The 14,274-nt window shown below is 49.6% G+C and overlaps 1 protein-coding gene across 1 annotated transcript in view; it reads right to left on the reverse strand.

Annotated features, from left to right (window-relative positions):
* Positions 1 to 14,274, reverse strand: part of MAP6 (microtubule associated protein 6) — a 75,050-nt gene that overhangs the window by 4,299 nt on the left and 56,477 nt on the right. Inside the window, 1 exon segment of the mRNA XM_070425647.1 lies at positions 13,988 to 14,190. Coding sequence (XP_070281748.1) covers positions 13,988 to 14,190 — 203 coding nt within the window.

The following is a 14,274-nucleotide window of genomic DNA, read 5'->3' on the forward strand; positions in this document are numbered from 1 at the left end:
TTTTTAAATGTTACTTTGATCTATTAAGCATTCATTTTTATTTTTATTATTACTATTTTTAATTGATTTCAGAGAGGAAGGGAGAGAGGGATAGAAGCATCAATGAAGAGAGAGAATCATTGATTGGCTGCCTCCTGCACGCCCCCTACTGGGAATTGAGCCTGCAACCCAGGTGTGTGCCATGACCGGGAATCAAACTGTGATCGCCTGGTTCATGGGTCGATGCGCAACCACTGAGCCGCACTGACTGGGCAAGCATTCATTTTTAAAACCACAGCAGCCTCAGTTGGTTTTCCTATGAACAAAACCGCCCTCAAGGCCAACATAAAACTCTCATTGATGCTGACTGGCCACTACTTGGTTCCACACTGCCTGTCAGTGTCCCAGCTGTTAAATGCCCCACCACTCGCAGTAAGGCTGGCAGAAGCAGCACTCACAGTGCCCTCTGTGTGAAGGAGACAAAGCTGCACCCCGGGGGGAGGGGGGACTGGGCACATGGTTGGTCAGTGGAGATGGGCTGGATTCAGGCCCACGCAGCCCACAGCCCAGTTGTCCTTGGTCATGGCCCAACCTGCACAACCAAATCTGGCAACTTGAGCCACATGCAAATCTTTTCAAGGCAGCATATGACACAGACCCTCTCCTCCCAGCCTGTGTACCCTCTCAGAGACTAAAATGGCCTGCTGGGTTTGTCTCAGCTTCTGTGCTGCTTATTGCCTGAAAGGTCTTGGGCAATTACTCCACCACAATAGACCTCAGTTTCCCCATCTGGTAGAATGGGGATAACAGTACAAATGTCAGGGACTATTACCTGAAATCATAATTCTTGATTATTTGTAAAGTGCTTTGGGGCATCGCATGAATAAGTCCAGTACTATAATAGCTAGCAACAGTTTACTAAATGCTCACACACTGGACCCTCATGGCAGCCCTGGAGGAAGACAGGGCAGGTGGAGGCCAGCCTTGCAGCCTTACCCTCCCTGCACTGTCCTCTGGCCACTGTTTTCATTTCTTTGCGCCTGCTACCTGGATTGCTCTCTTTCATCAACTTTTCCCTGTCTATCCTTGATGGCTTGGCTCAGATTCCACTTCTTCACCAGGCCTCCTGGATGCATCTCTCCACATGGGTTTTGTCCATATCTCCCTTACAGCAGCACCATTTTACAGTCTCTCCCCACATTCATAGGGCCCCCCCATTACATGTCAGGTCTCCCCCATTAGATCATGAGCTCTCTGAAGGCCGGGGCCATCCTCATGGCCTGCAGCCCCAGTGCCCAGCACGATACCTGGAACAAAGAAGGTCAAATGGAAAAAGTCACAAATTATTGTTGCTGAAACCTGGCTCATCAGCTACCCCGTGGCCCCAGCCAGAAACCCAGAGTCACCCTGAAGACCTTCCCCCCGTCAAAACCTCCACCCAACTATCAAGAACCATCTGCTCCAGCTCCTAACATGTATCTCTTGAATGGTCCCATTTCTTTCCCGCCCTCCCTTCCCCTCACCAACTGTACCCTTATTTCTGTGGACTTCCTAACTAGTATCCCCTGCTCCTCATCCAATTCGTTTTTCATACAGAAATCAGAATCATCTTTCAAAAAAGCATATCCCTTCCCTGCTTACAACCCTCCAGTGGCTTCCCCTTGCTCTCAGAATAAAGAGTAAAACCTGTTTCATACCCCACCTGGCTGACCGGCCGGCTCTCCCCTCCTTCCCAGCGCCTGTGCCCCAGACTCGCAGGTCTTGGTTCTGTTGCTCAGTCTGCCCTGCTCCTTTCCATTTACGGCTTAGCACATGTTGCCACTCCTGGAACATTCTCTTGCTCCTTCATCAATTGGTTAATGCCTACTCATCCTCCATCTCCCAGCTCCCTAGAGCGCATTCCCAGGGAAGCCTCCCCTGACCCACAGATGTGACCAGGTCCCCTGCTACGGGCTCTCCACATCCCTTTCTTTCATACCCTTTATCACAGTGAATTACTTCATTCTTTTGGATTAATGTTTCCCCTACCAGACTGAAGCATTCAGAGGGCAGGACCATGTCACATATCTGCGTATCACTGTATTCTCTACCTAAAACAGTACCCGGCTCAGGGAAGGCCCTGACTAAATAAATACCTGGTCAATGAATGAGTAAATGAGATTCTATTCTGTGCCAGGCTCTGTGCTATTTGCAAAATGCAGTATTTCCAGGTTACACGAGACACCCTGAGTCTTAGGAACTTGATTTTCTGCCCTTCTTCTCATTTCCATGGAGACAGGGATGCCCCCTGGGTACACACACACACTGACTTTGGATCCGTGCTTTATCAGAGTCTGGAAGCTGGATCATCGAGCCCTGCCCCAGACTATCTGCAGAAAGGGCTTCCTTTCCTCCCACTGACTCCTGCCCTTGCACACAATTCTAATCCCATAATCCACCATGTGGGGGGTTTTCTCCCTTGACGGTCTCCTGATGGAGCATCAAAGCAGATCAGAGCTGGGGCCATGCTCCTGCCGTAGGGCCACGTTCAGAAATGAGGGGCCTGTGGACCCTGTCCTTGAATCATGCCTCCAGAGCCTGCAAGAAACTCATACTGCCTGAGCAATAAGCACATGCCAGGCGCATTGCTAGGTGTTTCACATAGATCATTTCTTATCATGCAAAGGGCAGCCTGCTGGAGGAGCAAGCACACTGACTGGACTTCAGGCCAGAGAGCTGGGTTTGGATTCTGACCCAGCTCCTTCATAGCCGTGGGATGTTATCATGGGCGTGCCAGGCTCTAGGCCTGTTTCCGTAATCTATAAACTGAGATCACAGTGCCCGCCTTCTGGGGAGGATTCGTTTACATGAACGCTCATGGCATAACCCATGGAATACGGGTGATGTTTTGTAAATGTTAGTTCCTAAGAGGGACATGGTGGTCTAACTGTGTTACTCTATAGATGGGAAACCACGCCCAGAGGGCAAGTGACTCTCCCAGGACCCAGGCCACTTAGGGGCTCTGACAGGAGGTGAGGGTGGGGATGGGGTGGGAGGACAGTAGACAGGGCGATTTTATGTTTTCTCTCTCCTCTTGTCTGCCACCCTGTTCAGACACAACCAAAGCTCCAAACGCAGTTATGGAAACCACAGAGACCCCAGGGGGAGTGCCTAGGAAACCATCTTTGAAAGGCTCATTATTCTTACAAAGAATCTGCGGGCGACAAGGCGTTCTCGAAGCAAGAGCTCTGGCTCCCGCCTGGCTCTCCCACAGGGCTCCGCGGTAGCCTCTGTTGCAGCAATTATCATGGTGCTTGGCAACTACCTGCCGATCCCCCAGATCGTGGGCTAGGTTTTGTCCATCTTTGCATCACCATTATCTAGTGTCTGGCTCGTAGCAGTACCTGGCAGACATATGTGGGAGTACCGATGGCTGATGTGTAGCTTTTTCTCTTTATTCTATTTTATTTTTTTCTCTTTTATCCATTCACTGGGCAGTCTGTGTTAGGCCTGGAGTGACTGAGACTGGGGCCCTGACCCGAGGGTCGCCCTGTGTGGAGCAGGGAGACAGACCTGGAAGCCCACGCTGTGGGCACTCCAAAGCGACCAGTGCGCCCGCACCACCGTCAGCCCTGGCCCTGAGCCTTCCCCAGCCTGTGTTTCTTCAACTAGAGAGGCCCAAGGTCCCTCCAGGGGCAAGGACGGCTCTGCTGGAGAAGTCCTCTAAGCAGGACACACAGCCCCTGCCCTGGGGTCTCTTTAGCTTGCTCTCAGTGCAGCTGTCCAACCCACCCCTCCTCAGGGACTGAAGAGCTGGCTCCAGCCTCACTTCCTCAGTGAACTCACCCTACCCTCCACCCCCAGGGTCAGGTCCTCCTTGTCCTGTGTTCCCTCAGCGCGTCCCCCATCCCCTCACCCCTCACAGCAGCCCTATCAGAGGAGTGGCCAACTGTTTAGTAGCTGCCTCTCCAGATGGGGGCTCTTTGAGGGCAGAAACCACATCTGCCTTATCCTTCCTCGCTGTCCTTCCCTGCATCCCTCACCTTTCTCCCCTCCCCCTTTTTCTCCCCTCCCCCTTCCACAAACATTTAGTAGGCGCCTGCTCTGTGCCAGGCCATTGGATAGGAGTGGAGAGGCAGCGAGCTCTGGCCCGGGGCTGGCAGACACTGAGACTTCCATCCTAAAGGAGAAGCTGAAGAAAGAACTTGCACAAGATCACATTCTAACCACCATATTCACATGACACAAAAGATTTCCTCGTTTTAACGGCCTCGGCGCCCTTTTGTCCTCCCCAACTAACTTCTTTATGGTTTTCTGACAGGACTTCGTATGCAATGTGCACCCTGGATTCTCACAGCAGCCCTGCCGGCCAGGCAGACAGGGGTCGCCCGCACCCCCATTTATGGGTGGAAATGAGGCTCAGGAAGGGGAAGCAAGTTGCCTAAGGTCACATCCTGAGGTTGTGGCCAGTCAAGTCCCTAAACGAGGATGACAGGCTTCCAGTCAAGCTCTTTCCTCTCTAACAATATCCCTCACGGGTGTGACTTCAGCTACAGAGATTCCAAATTGGTCTGCAGACCTCTGATCTGGGTCTGGTCTGAGAGCACCCTGGCTGGCTTTGCCTGGTGCAGGAGGTCGGAGCCACTGACCTCCGCAGGCCCCCAGCTCTGAGATCCCAACTGCATCTCCTGAGAGAGTTGCCTCCTTTGCCCCTGCCCTTCCTGTATCCACTACCCAAGGAACCCCCACCCCCCGCTCCCCTGCCCCAAGGGTTACCTCCTAGCATTCAGCAGACCCTGGCAAAGAAGCTAGTCCCAGAAAGGAGCAGCACCCTGGTCTGAGAGTGCCATCCACGCCCACACCTGTGAGCCCTACCTGTACGGCTGCCAATGGGTCTACCAGCCCAGGGCCTCACTGCACAGGAAGAGCAACTAGGACCACAGCTAGGAAAAATGCTGCCACCACAAGGCTTAGTTTTGGACAGGGGGTTGGGGGATTGGGGTGAGGTAACTCTGCTGACCCAACTTAGCATCTATGACCTTCATCTGACTCATTTTTCTTTTTTTTAATTCTTTTTTAAAATTCTTTACTGATTAAGGTATTACATATGTCTCCTTTTCTGACTCATTTTTCATAGACAAGAGTAGTTAGAGTCATCAGAAGTTTTGGAGCAAAGGGACAGGATGAAGCGACTGCTACTTCAGGAGGCTGCCCATCTTCTTTATAACAGGGATCCCACGGACAGGTGGCCCCGAGGACTGGACCAAGAATGGGTTTTAGTCACACAAACTTGGCTTCAAAGCCCGGCTCACCACTTACAAGCTGTGTGACTTTGTCATTTACTCACCGAGTCCTTGATTTCTTTATGTAGAAATGGGGATGATACCTACAGACTCTCTAGCCCTAGGGTGAGGATTAAATGAGAACAAGGGTGTAAAGGCCACATAAATGTTTGTTTTCTCCCTGTAAGCTGTGCCTACCTGCATTTTACAAAAGTGGAGCCAGAGACCTGGTCAGATTCCTGGTTCGGATTTTCCTCCACCAGCCCAGGCTCCCTGCGGGCGGGCGTTCACCCCAGGCAGAGAAACGGCCTCACCACGCGGCTCGATGGCTATGTTTTCCGTCCTATGCTGCTGTTGCTGTGGTCCTTTTTGCTGTTAAATAACTTTTCTAGATATAACTTCCTAAGAAGAACTGAATAAATTCCTACTTGTATAATAAATATTTTAGGAAGCATCTTTGGTTGTTTTAACACCAAGAAGGCAAAGTCAAGGGCATAGCTGACTGTCTCAATGAGCTGCCAAGAATCTGGTAATCCTGCTAATGACCCTTTTTAAAATGCAAGGCGCTAGACTAAGGCAACCAGACAGTAATGGCTCAGTTCATGTCTAGCTCTGTGCTCCTGGGAACTTGCAAATCAATTTCTGTTCTTTCCTCCCACCTTACCTAAAGCAAAGGATGGGATCTTGAGCAATTAATCAAAATTGGCTCCATGTGTCCAGAGGGGATCAATGAAAATGAACGTGTAATTGCAGAAATGGAATCTGTACCGGGTGATTTATAGGCTGTGCTCAGAGACGAGGGGCCAGGGGAAGGGCTGGGGAGGAGACAGGGCAGCAAGAGCCACACTAGATGGGTTTTCTCTCAGGCTGCTGTGTGGCAGAAGGAGTGGATCCACCAGATGTTGCTCCAGCTACCACACCATTGGGCTCAAGGACAGTAAGTAACTGGGAAGTGGTGGTCAGCAAAGCGACCCTTATGTGAACTATTGCCACTTTACAGTCTACAGAGGACTTTCACAGGCATTCTCACTGGGCCATCTGACCAGTCCTGTGAATCACAAACAGGTATCCACCTGCCCTCCCAAACTCAGGGACCAAACAGGTTCGAATAATGCTGCATCCCTTGCTGACCAAACTCAGACTTTTTGAATTTGAGAAACAAATAGATTTAGACAGTGATGAATACTTGTATTACTATTATATGTTTGAGGCTCAAAGAAACGAAGCCAAGCTAGTAAATAGTAGAGCTTAGATTTAGAACCAGGCCTGTTGGTTCTAACTCCCAGCCCTTCTTCCTAAGCCTTGACCCCGAAGGAGCTCTGCACTGGGCAGGGGGTAGGACTAGTCACCCTTTTAAGATGACCGTATAACCAAGAGTCTGTGGTTTTTTTGAAGTCAGGACTGTTTAGAAAAAGCGGCTACGTGAAGCACAGAAGCAGGCTGGGCATTATAGAACCAGCTGTGGACGGCTCTGTGCTTTGCTATTGCTGTGACCTCTCTGGAAACCACCTCTCTGATATGAGCAGGGCCAGTTATTAGGCAAAATAAAACCTTATGGAGGCACCGTAGTGAATATGGAGGCAGATGGTGAATGTCATCACTCATTCCTTCACTCATTATTCATTCAACAAACACTTTAGAAGACATTCTCTGTTGAAGGCTTTGGGGCCAGAGCCGAGGGCTACAAAGGTGAACTGAAGGATCTGGCCCTTGCCTGGGGGGAGCACAGTCAGTGGGACACATACACACACACACACTCACACACACACAAGCAGGTGACACAGTTCACGTGGTAAGTTCCATGATGAAGACACACAGGGAGCATCTTACCCAGCCTGGGAGGTGCAGGAAAGGCCTCCTGGAGCTGTCCCCTGAGCGGAGTCTTGAAGGATGAGTTAGCCGGGTGGAGAAGCAGAAGGGCAATCTGAGCAGGTGGGGCGGCGCGGGGAAGGCATGGAGGTGAGAAGCAGCATGGTGCACTAGGGGGCAGGAAGCTCCGCAGGCCGCCGGGAGCCCCCGGATGGTGGAAAGCAGGGTGTGATATGGTCAGATTTGCATGTTCTAAAGACCCCTCTGGCAGCTTAAACCAGTGGCAGTGGCAGTCATGTACTTCTCTCAGCATCTGAGGTTCCCTTGGCCCCAGAAAAGGTGTCTGGGTTGAGGTAGTTAAAATACAATGCCAAGTTCACAAGCGATGGAGGGCCACTTATACGAGGACAAGGGCCAGAGAGTTAAGCTCAGTTCTACTGTTTGAAATACAATGCACAAAATGGTGCTGTCTGACCCAATGCCTCAGGTAATGGACACCAGTTTCATCTCGGTATCTCCAGTACCAAGGGTATTTCTTATGAATGCAAATCCATTGGATCATTCTGCATTCAATAACCATGCATGTTAGTCACCCAGTCAATTTAGTACCTGAAGGGGAAAACCGGTGTATTTGGCTGAGACAAGTGGTCAATTCAGTCAGGATGTCTGAGCCAGTTGTGTGTGAACCCCTGGTCAAATCCTATTTCCCCCTGTTTACAACTGGGTCCCAAGATTGAAAGAGGATCTAGGTCAGACGTCTGGAGGGCCTGTACGTCTTGACCAGACTATGTCAGCATGAGTCCAGCTTGTCTGCAACCTGATTCGCTGCTGACTGAGCTTCCCTTTGCTGTCTGCTACCTGGCAAACACCTGCTCCACAACGTCAGGAGGGGTCAATAGAATGGCACAGAAAGGAATACTCTGTAAGCAATCAATGAATATAAATTGTCAGAATCCTATTGTTTAGGTCTGTGGACTCAAGATGATTCAGTAGCTGGAATTCCTAATCCGATTGTTTGCCCAACTGCATGCTTTGTCGGAGAGTACTCATCGTTGATAGTGAACACAGGCCCTGCGAGTATTGTAAAGGGAAGGGGAGGGGTCTGAAAGGACCTGTATTTAGTGCAGGGGTGGGCAAACTTTCTGACTCGAGGGCCACAATGGGTTCTTAAACTGGACCGGAGGGCTGGAACAAAAGCATGGATGGAGTGTTTGTGTGAACTAATATAAATTCAAAGTAAACATCATTACATAAAAGGGTACGGTCTTTTTTTTTTTTTTTTTTTAGTTTTATTCATTTCAAACGGGCCGGATCTGGCCCGTGGGCCGTAGTTTGCCCACGGCTAATAGTGTCTACTCTGGGTTCCCTATAGCCCTTGTGTCACTTCATCCTCATCCCTCTGCTCTGAGGTGGGTATTAGTGTCCCCGCATTGAGGACGTAGGCTCAAAGAGGGCAGGGAAGCACGGTTGCAGAGTCGGCACTGATTTCCAGCCATGAACTGGTAACTCAGTGCACTGCCAATGTTAACCAGCAGTCACATGGTAAATAATAAAATCCAGGCAGGTGTACCTTGGGGATAATGCTTTTACTCCAGACCACCACAATGAAGTGAGCATTGTAATAAAGTGAGTCTCAATCTTTTTTCTGGTGGAGGGTCTTACTTTCAATTTGTAAAAAAAAAAAAAAAAAAAGGCAGTATTTGTGAAGTGCGATGAAGTGAAGCGCAATAAAACGGGGCATGCCCGTATATAATGACGTTAACTGGTATTACAGGTATTCTGGGATGGTCCAGGTGTTAGAGGGATCTCCGCACCCAGTGGCAGTGGGATGGAGGAGGATGGACTAGGTGCCTGGTTCTGCAAGAGTGGAACCTAGGAGGGGCTTGGCCCCATTCAGTTGAAACAGCTGCCCAAACCCTGCTGGTCTCAGGCTGGTCTAGGGAAGGGCCTTGCCCTTAACTGTAGATGGTCCACGGGCTGCATCCTGAAAGAAATGTTTTTATATCTGTGGTCCTAAAAATGTACTGCTTTAAGACATTTTAGCAGTAAAAGGAACTTGAAACCAGGAAGACATGGTAAGGGTGGTGGTGGGGGTGTCCCAGGCTTTGTGAAATGGGACTTGACACTTCTCAAATCTATGAGAAGAAGGTCATAAATTTTTAACCCAAGTGAAAAACAAAACAAAACAAAACAAAAAAAACACACAAACACTAAGGAAGAATTTAAAAACACATAACTAGTTTAGTAATAATGAACTATTTTAAAACTAGAGGGCTGATTTTAATTCTGTTTGCTGGTTTAGGGAGGTGGTGTTAGTAATGAGTATGGATCCACCTCCTGGGCTTCGGGCAGCATCAGCCAGCATGGTGAGGGGTGCGGGCTGAGGCTCTGGGAGAGCCCTGCCTGGTGGGCTGCAAAGGGAGAGGTAGCCGGCCTCCCCACCCTCCTGCTTTCTCTGTTGTCAACTCCTGTCCTCTTTCTGGCTCTGAGTGTGTCTCACCTTCTCTCGGGCTATTCTCTGTGTCTTCATTTATGTGTTTTTCCTCTCTCTCTGCTTCTATTTCTACCTCTCTCTTGTCTTTCTTTCCACCTCTCTCAATCCCTGGTTTTGATCAAAACAATCCTTAACTGGTCAAAATAGAGCTGAATGCTATACTTTAATATGTTTTTATGTATGGTTTATAGATTGAACAGCATTTTCTGTTTTCTGCCTCATACAAAGGCAGGCAGGTGGGTATAACTTTTTCTGTTAATCCAGAAAACAAATATATGGTGGTTTTCATATGTATGACCCTTGATTGATTCCTACCAAACCTTCTCCCCCAAACCAAGAAATTGGGGGCCAGCAATAGGATACAAGACCCAGCCTAGAGCTCCTAGCCTAAAGCAAGAGAGGACCTATACTTGTTGCCCGATATGTGGGTGAGAAGCATGAGGGCAGGGAGCATGCAAGGGTGTGGGGCGCAATCTGGGTGTATGAAATGGAGATCCCAGTTAGCAACTGCCCGCTCACATGGCACCAGGCCTTCCCGTGTCAGCCTCTGCCACTGTCCAGCCTTTGCCTTGACCCTCCCTGAGCAAACTGCTGCCCCAGGACCTGAGCTCACCTGGTGTTGAACCCTCCACCCCTTTGCTGAGCACTCCCTCTGTCTGGCATGTCTTGGCCACCTGCCCATCCACTGAGGTCTTCCCTGATCCACAGAACCAGCTAGAACAAACTCCTCCTGCTGCCCCACTGTGGTCAGAGGTGGGGTCTCAGTCATCCTGGTTCCCTAGTGCCCAACACAGTGCCTAGCACAGAATAGTTAATCAATTAATTTTGGGAAAGGGAAGTGGGATTCCACATAGAACCTTTGGTCTCCCATTTTAGCAGAAGGAAATCAAAGTGGGCAAACTTGGCCTAGCTCTGAGGTTCCCTCCCAGATCTGCTCTCCTGCCTGCAGACCTGCCCCTGCACACCTGCACCCTACCCAGTCTCCAGGGCTCCCTCCCCCATGAGGCCTTCTGACTCCTATGCCTGTCCTTTACCTGAGCTTTCAGCCACCTGCTCTGTTGTTACCTTACGTGGGCCTCTCTTATGGCTGTTTCCACACCTCCATGTTAGGCACACACAAGACTGTCACCCCACACAGTGAGCCAGCCCCCCGAGGGTGACACTTCCACAATGACCAGATGAAATGAGCAAGGGAAGGCATCTCTGCCAATCCTTGGGAGAAGAAAAAGCTAGAACCCACCGTCCTGCTGGTTGACAGGAAGCGGGGAGAGGAGGTACTGAATGCAGGCGGTCACTCACCCCCAGCAACACAGGATCAGGGATCAAAACGTTACACTACCTTGTTGGCCAGTGGGTCTCCTGGTCCATCTTCGCCTTTCCCAACACTTAGCTCTGACTGCTCGCAATTAGTGTCTGAGAGGCAATCTAAAAGAGTCAAGCTGCATTATGGAGAACCCCAGAAAAAGGCAGGGCACAGCTCCTCTCGGGGAGAGTGGCTCAAATGGCAAAGCTTGGTCCTTCACCTACTCAGCTGGGCCTTGCCAAGGAAATAAGATCAAGAAAGTGGCGTTCGACTTTAGTATTTATTTAAAATTGGAAAAACGGTTTGTTTGTTTGTTTGTTTGTTTTTCTGAGCAGGCACAGACCACAAGCACGTCACAATCAATTGGCTATACATGAATAGTTTTGTCATTTTCGTACTAACAGCAGGAATGAAATAGCACCGAGAGAGGTGTGCGCTACACATTACATAGACAATCTGTGGTATGCAACAAAACCCAGGCCACAAAATCGGAATTAGACACTCCTGTCTGCCTCAGAGAAGCAAAAGCACAGTGGGCCAAACGGGCACGCCAGCGGGGACCACAGAGCTGCCGGAGCCCATGCCCAGCTTCAGGGATTATTTTTGCAGGCAAGCAAAGCAGACAGTGGCAAAGCTTCAGTCCTCGCTCTCTTGCCAGGGGAGTTGAGGAAACCATAGGGAAATGTACAAAACTGGGAGGAACAGGCATTGGGAGCTTGGTCACCTTCAGAAAGGCAAAGACAAAACACTGCTCGTGGAACCGAAAACAGTTTCCATCCGTACGTCTGGGGTACAGAACAAGACGGCTGAGTTTTATTTGTAAGCAGTAGAAATCAAAGGAAGTTTCTTGCCAGTGAAAGGATATATTCAAGAGTCAAAGTGAACTACAAACAGGTGTGAAAAAGCTGGGGACAGGGAAGGGCGGAAAAAGACATTATACAGGTCATCTCAAGCCTCGACTCAGGTGCAGCAAGGTAGGGAACTTAGTCCCTGGGGCTGCCAGGTGGGTGGCGAACTCTACAAGTTGGGCAACACAACCTTGAACCAGACACAGGGATCAAGTCACAGGAATCCTGGTTGTGCTGCTGTACAGACAGATTTACTTACACGACTCACCATGTCTAGGACAGTGTCTGGCGCACAGGCATTCAGGAAGCGAATACTGAATGAATGGTTTCCTGTGCATTGTAAAGTTTGATTTACTTGATCTGCAAAAAATATACGACTATGCTACGGGAGAAATCCAAATTGTGGCTAACAGCATGTCTGACTAATCTCGAGAGAATGAGAATATATTGGCAAATTATCTGGATAAAGTTAAGATCATGTTGATAGACATCTCTGGTTCAGATTTAAGATTCGATAGCAAATAGCTGGGATCAGTACTGCGACCGACTCTGGTCATTTCCAGGTAGGCGTCAAAATGTGTGATTCAGAAACACGAAACTCCTCCCATCGTCTACCTTTTTCACTACCTCTCCTTCCTCACAGTTCCATACCCTGAGGTAGACAGGGAGACGGCAGAGGGCCTGGCAGAGGGCTTCGGTGTTCGTAGTCCTGTTCTCTTAGGAAATGTGGCCCGCATGGCACATGTTCAAGAATCCACAAAGCACTTCTCCATCAGCTCCAAGGTGACCAACAAAATGGTGTCAAACCCAGACTTGGTGGCTTAAATGGTCAAATAGGAGACAGCACTTGGAGGCCCTGCTTCCTCTAGACCGGAAGGACTAAGGAACATCTGAGGTACGGAACTGTGAGAACTTCACTCCTCACTACTTTCCTTACCAAGGAAGAGTAGGCTGAGCAGAGGCTTGGCGCCATACAACAGCCCAGCGATTTCCAAATGCTGGCGGCAGCGAGCACTTCAAGGACACGAGAAATAAATCATCTGAGCAATACACACACCACAGGTTTGCAAATGTGATTTTTCTGGCAGGTATTTTGGGGTGTTTTCACAACAGCTCTCTGACTAACGCCTACGACACGACTCTAGCACAGCTAAGATGGCCCTGGCCACCACTGGAGGCTTTGGCCACACAGACACACAACACACAGTTCACTGTGAGCTGCTTTTATCCATTAATGAGGTCAAAAAGGCTTGCTAATCACCTAGTAGGGAACTCCCCTCGCCTTAGCTAAGTCACAGACATTTCCCCTAACCCGAGGCTCAGCGCCCTCCGTCCTCTCTGAGGAACAGCGTGAGAACAGTCAGGAAGGGAGAGTAAACATTGCCACGCTTGTCACTACGTCCACTCCCTGCCTGTGCTTCTCAGAAGCAGGAGAGTCACGTTCTAAACACTATCCCTACACCTTGAACTTTCTTCCTCAGTCACCTGTAACCAGCCGCCCTGCAAAATCGGCAGCACCGGGCAGGCAGGCTGCTGAGGGGAAACAGGAAACGACCCCTGCCTTGGTGTCACCTTCCCACGGTGTCAAGACACCTCACCTTCAGCCTGCCCTAGTTTCAGTCGTCAGTGGGGGTGGACAATGTAAAGCCTACTGATAAGAAACTAAATGGGGCCACACGTTTCTAATAGAAGATCCTATGAGAACATGACTTAAATTTAGCAGACACAACTAAATGTATTGACATTAAGGCCAAGGTTTTCTTGTGTTTTTTGTATTTCTTAAAAAATATTTTCACAAATGTTGTCCATTGCTGAAGTCCAGGTTAAGCTTCTATAGCAGATGACAACTCTCAGAATTTGGAAAAGAACACATTTACCTGAAGTTCCAAATTGATCACTGACTGACCTTGGGGAGGAATAGGAGGACAACTCCCACAGACATTTCTAAGCACAACCGGGAGATTCCCTCCGCAGCGGCTGGGAATTGCCTCTGTGCGCCAAGCCCTGCCTGCCTTCCTCACCAGCAGGTGGTCTCACAGCCAGTGAGCCACACGGCCTGGGGCTCCAGGGCCCCGGGCATGGCCACTGGGCCACGCAGAGGAGAGGCACGCCATAGGTCTTGGAAACAAACAGGATTCCTCCACTAAAAGAAACCAAACCAAAGGGCGCCTGGAACACTCAGGACCAAGACAGATGAGAAGCCTCTAATCAATTTTGTGGCCTTTTTTTTGTTGGTTGGTTTAAAAAGAGAGAGAGAGAGAGAAGAATAAAAGGAAAGTGCAGTGAAATTTACTCTTTCGCCTCAGCCAGTTTATTGTTCATCTCTTTACTTTGCTCCTTGTCGTCGGGTTGGGCTTGGGCGGCGCTGGGGCCCTCTGCACTCTTTTTCTTGAAGGCCCGGCCCGACACCACCTGCTTGTCTTTGGCCTTCCTCGGGGCCTTGTGGCTCGCTGAGGTCTTTTTTGGTTTGGAACTCTGAACACTAGTTTTTTCCACCTGCACGGAGAGACAGACAGACGGAAAATACGGAAATACAAAAGGAGAGGGAGTGGGAGAGAAAATTTAGAGAGAAGACACAAT

The sequence above is a fragment of the Myotis yumanensis genome, unplaced genomic scaffold (assembly GCF_028538775.1).
Source record: "Myotis yumanensis isolate MYYU_CA2020_CCGP unplaced genomic scaffold, mMyoYum1.0.hap1 SCAF_10, whole genome shotgun sequence".
Classification (NCBI taxonomy): domain Eukaryota; kingdom Metazoa; phylum Chordata; class Mammalia; order Chiroptera; family Vespertilionidae; genus Myotis; species Myotis yumanensis.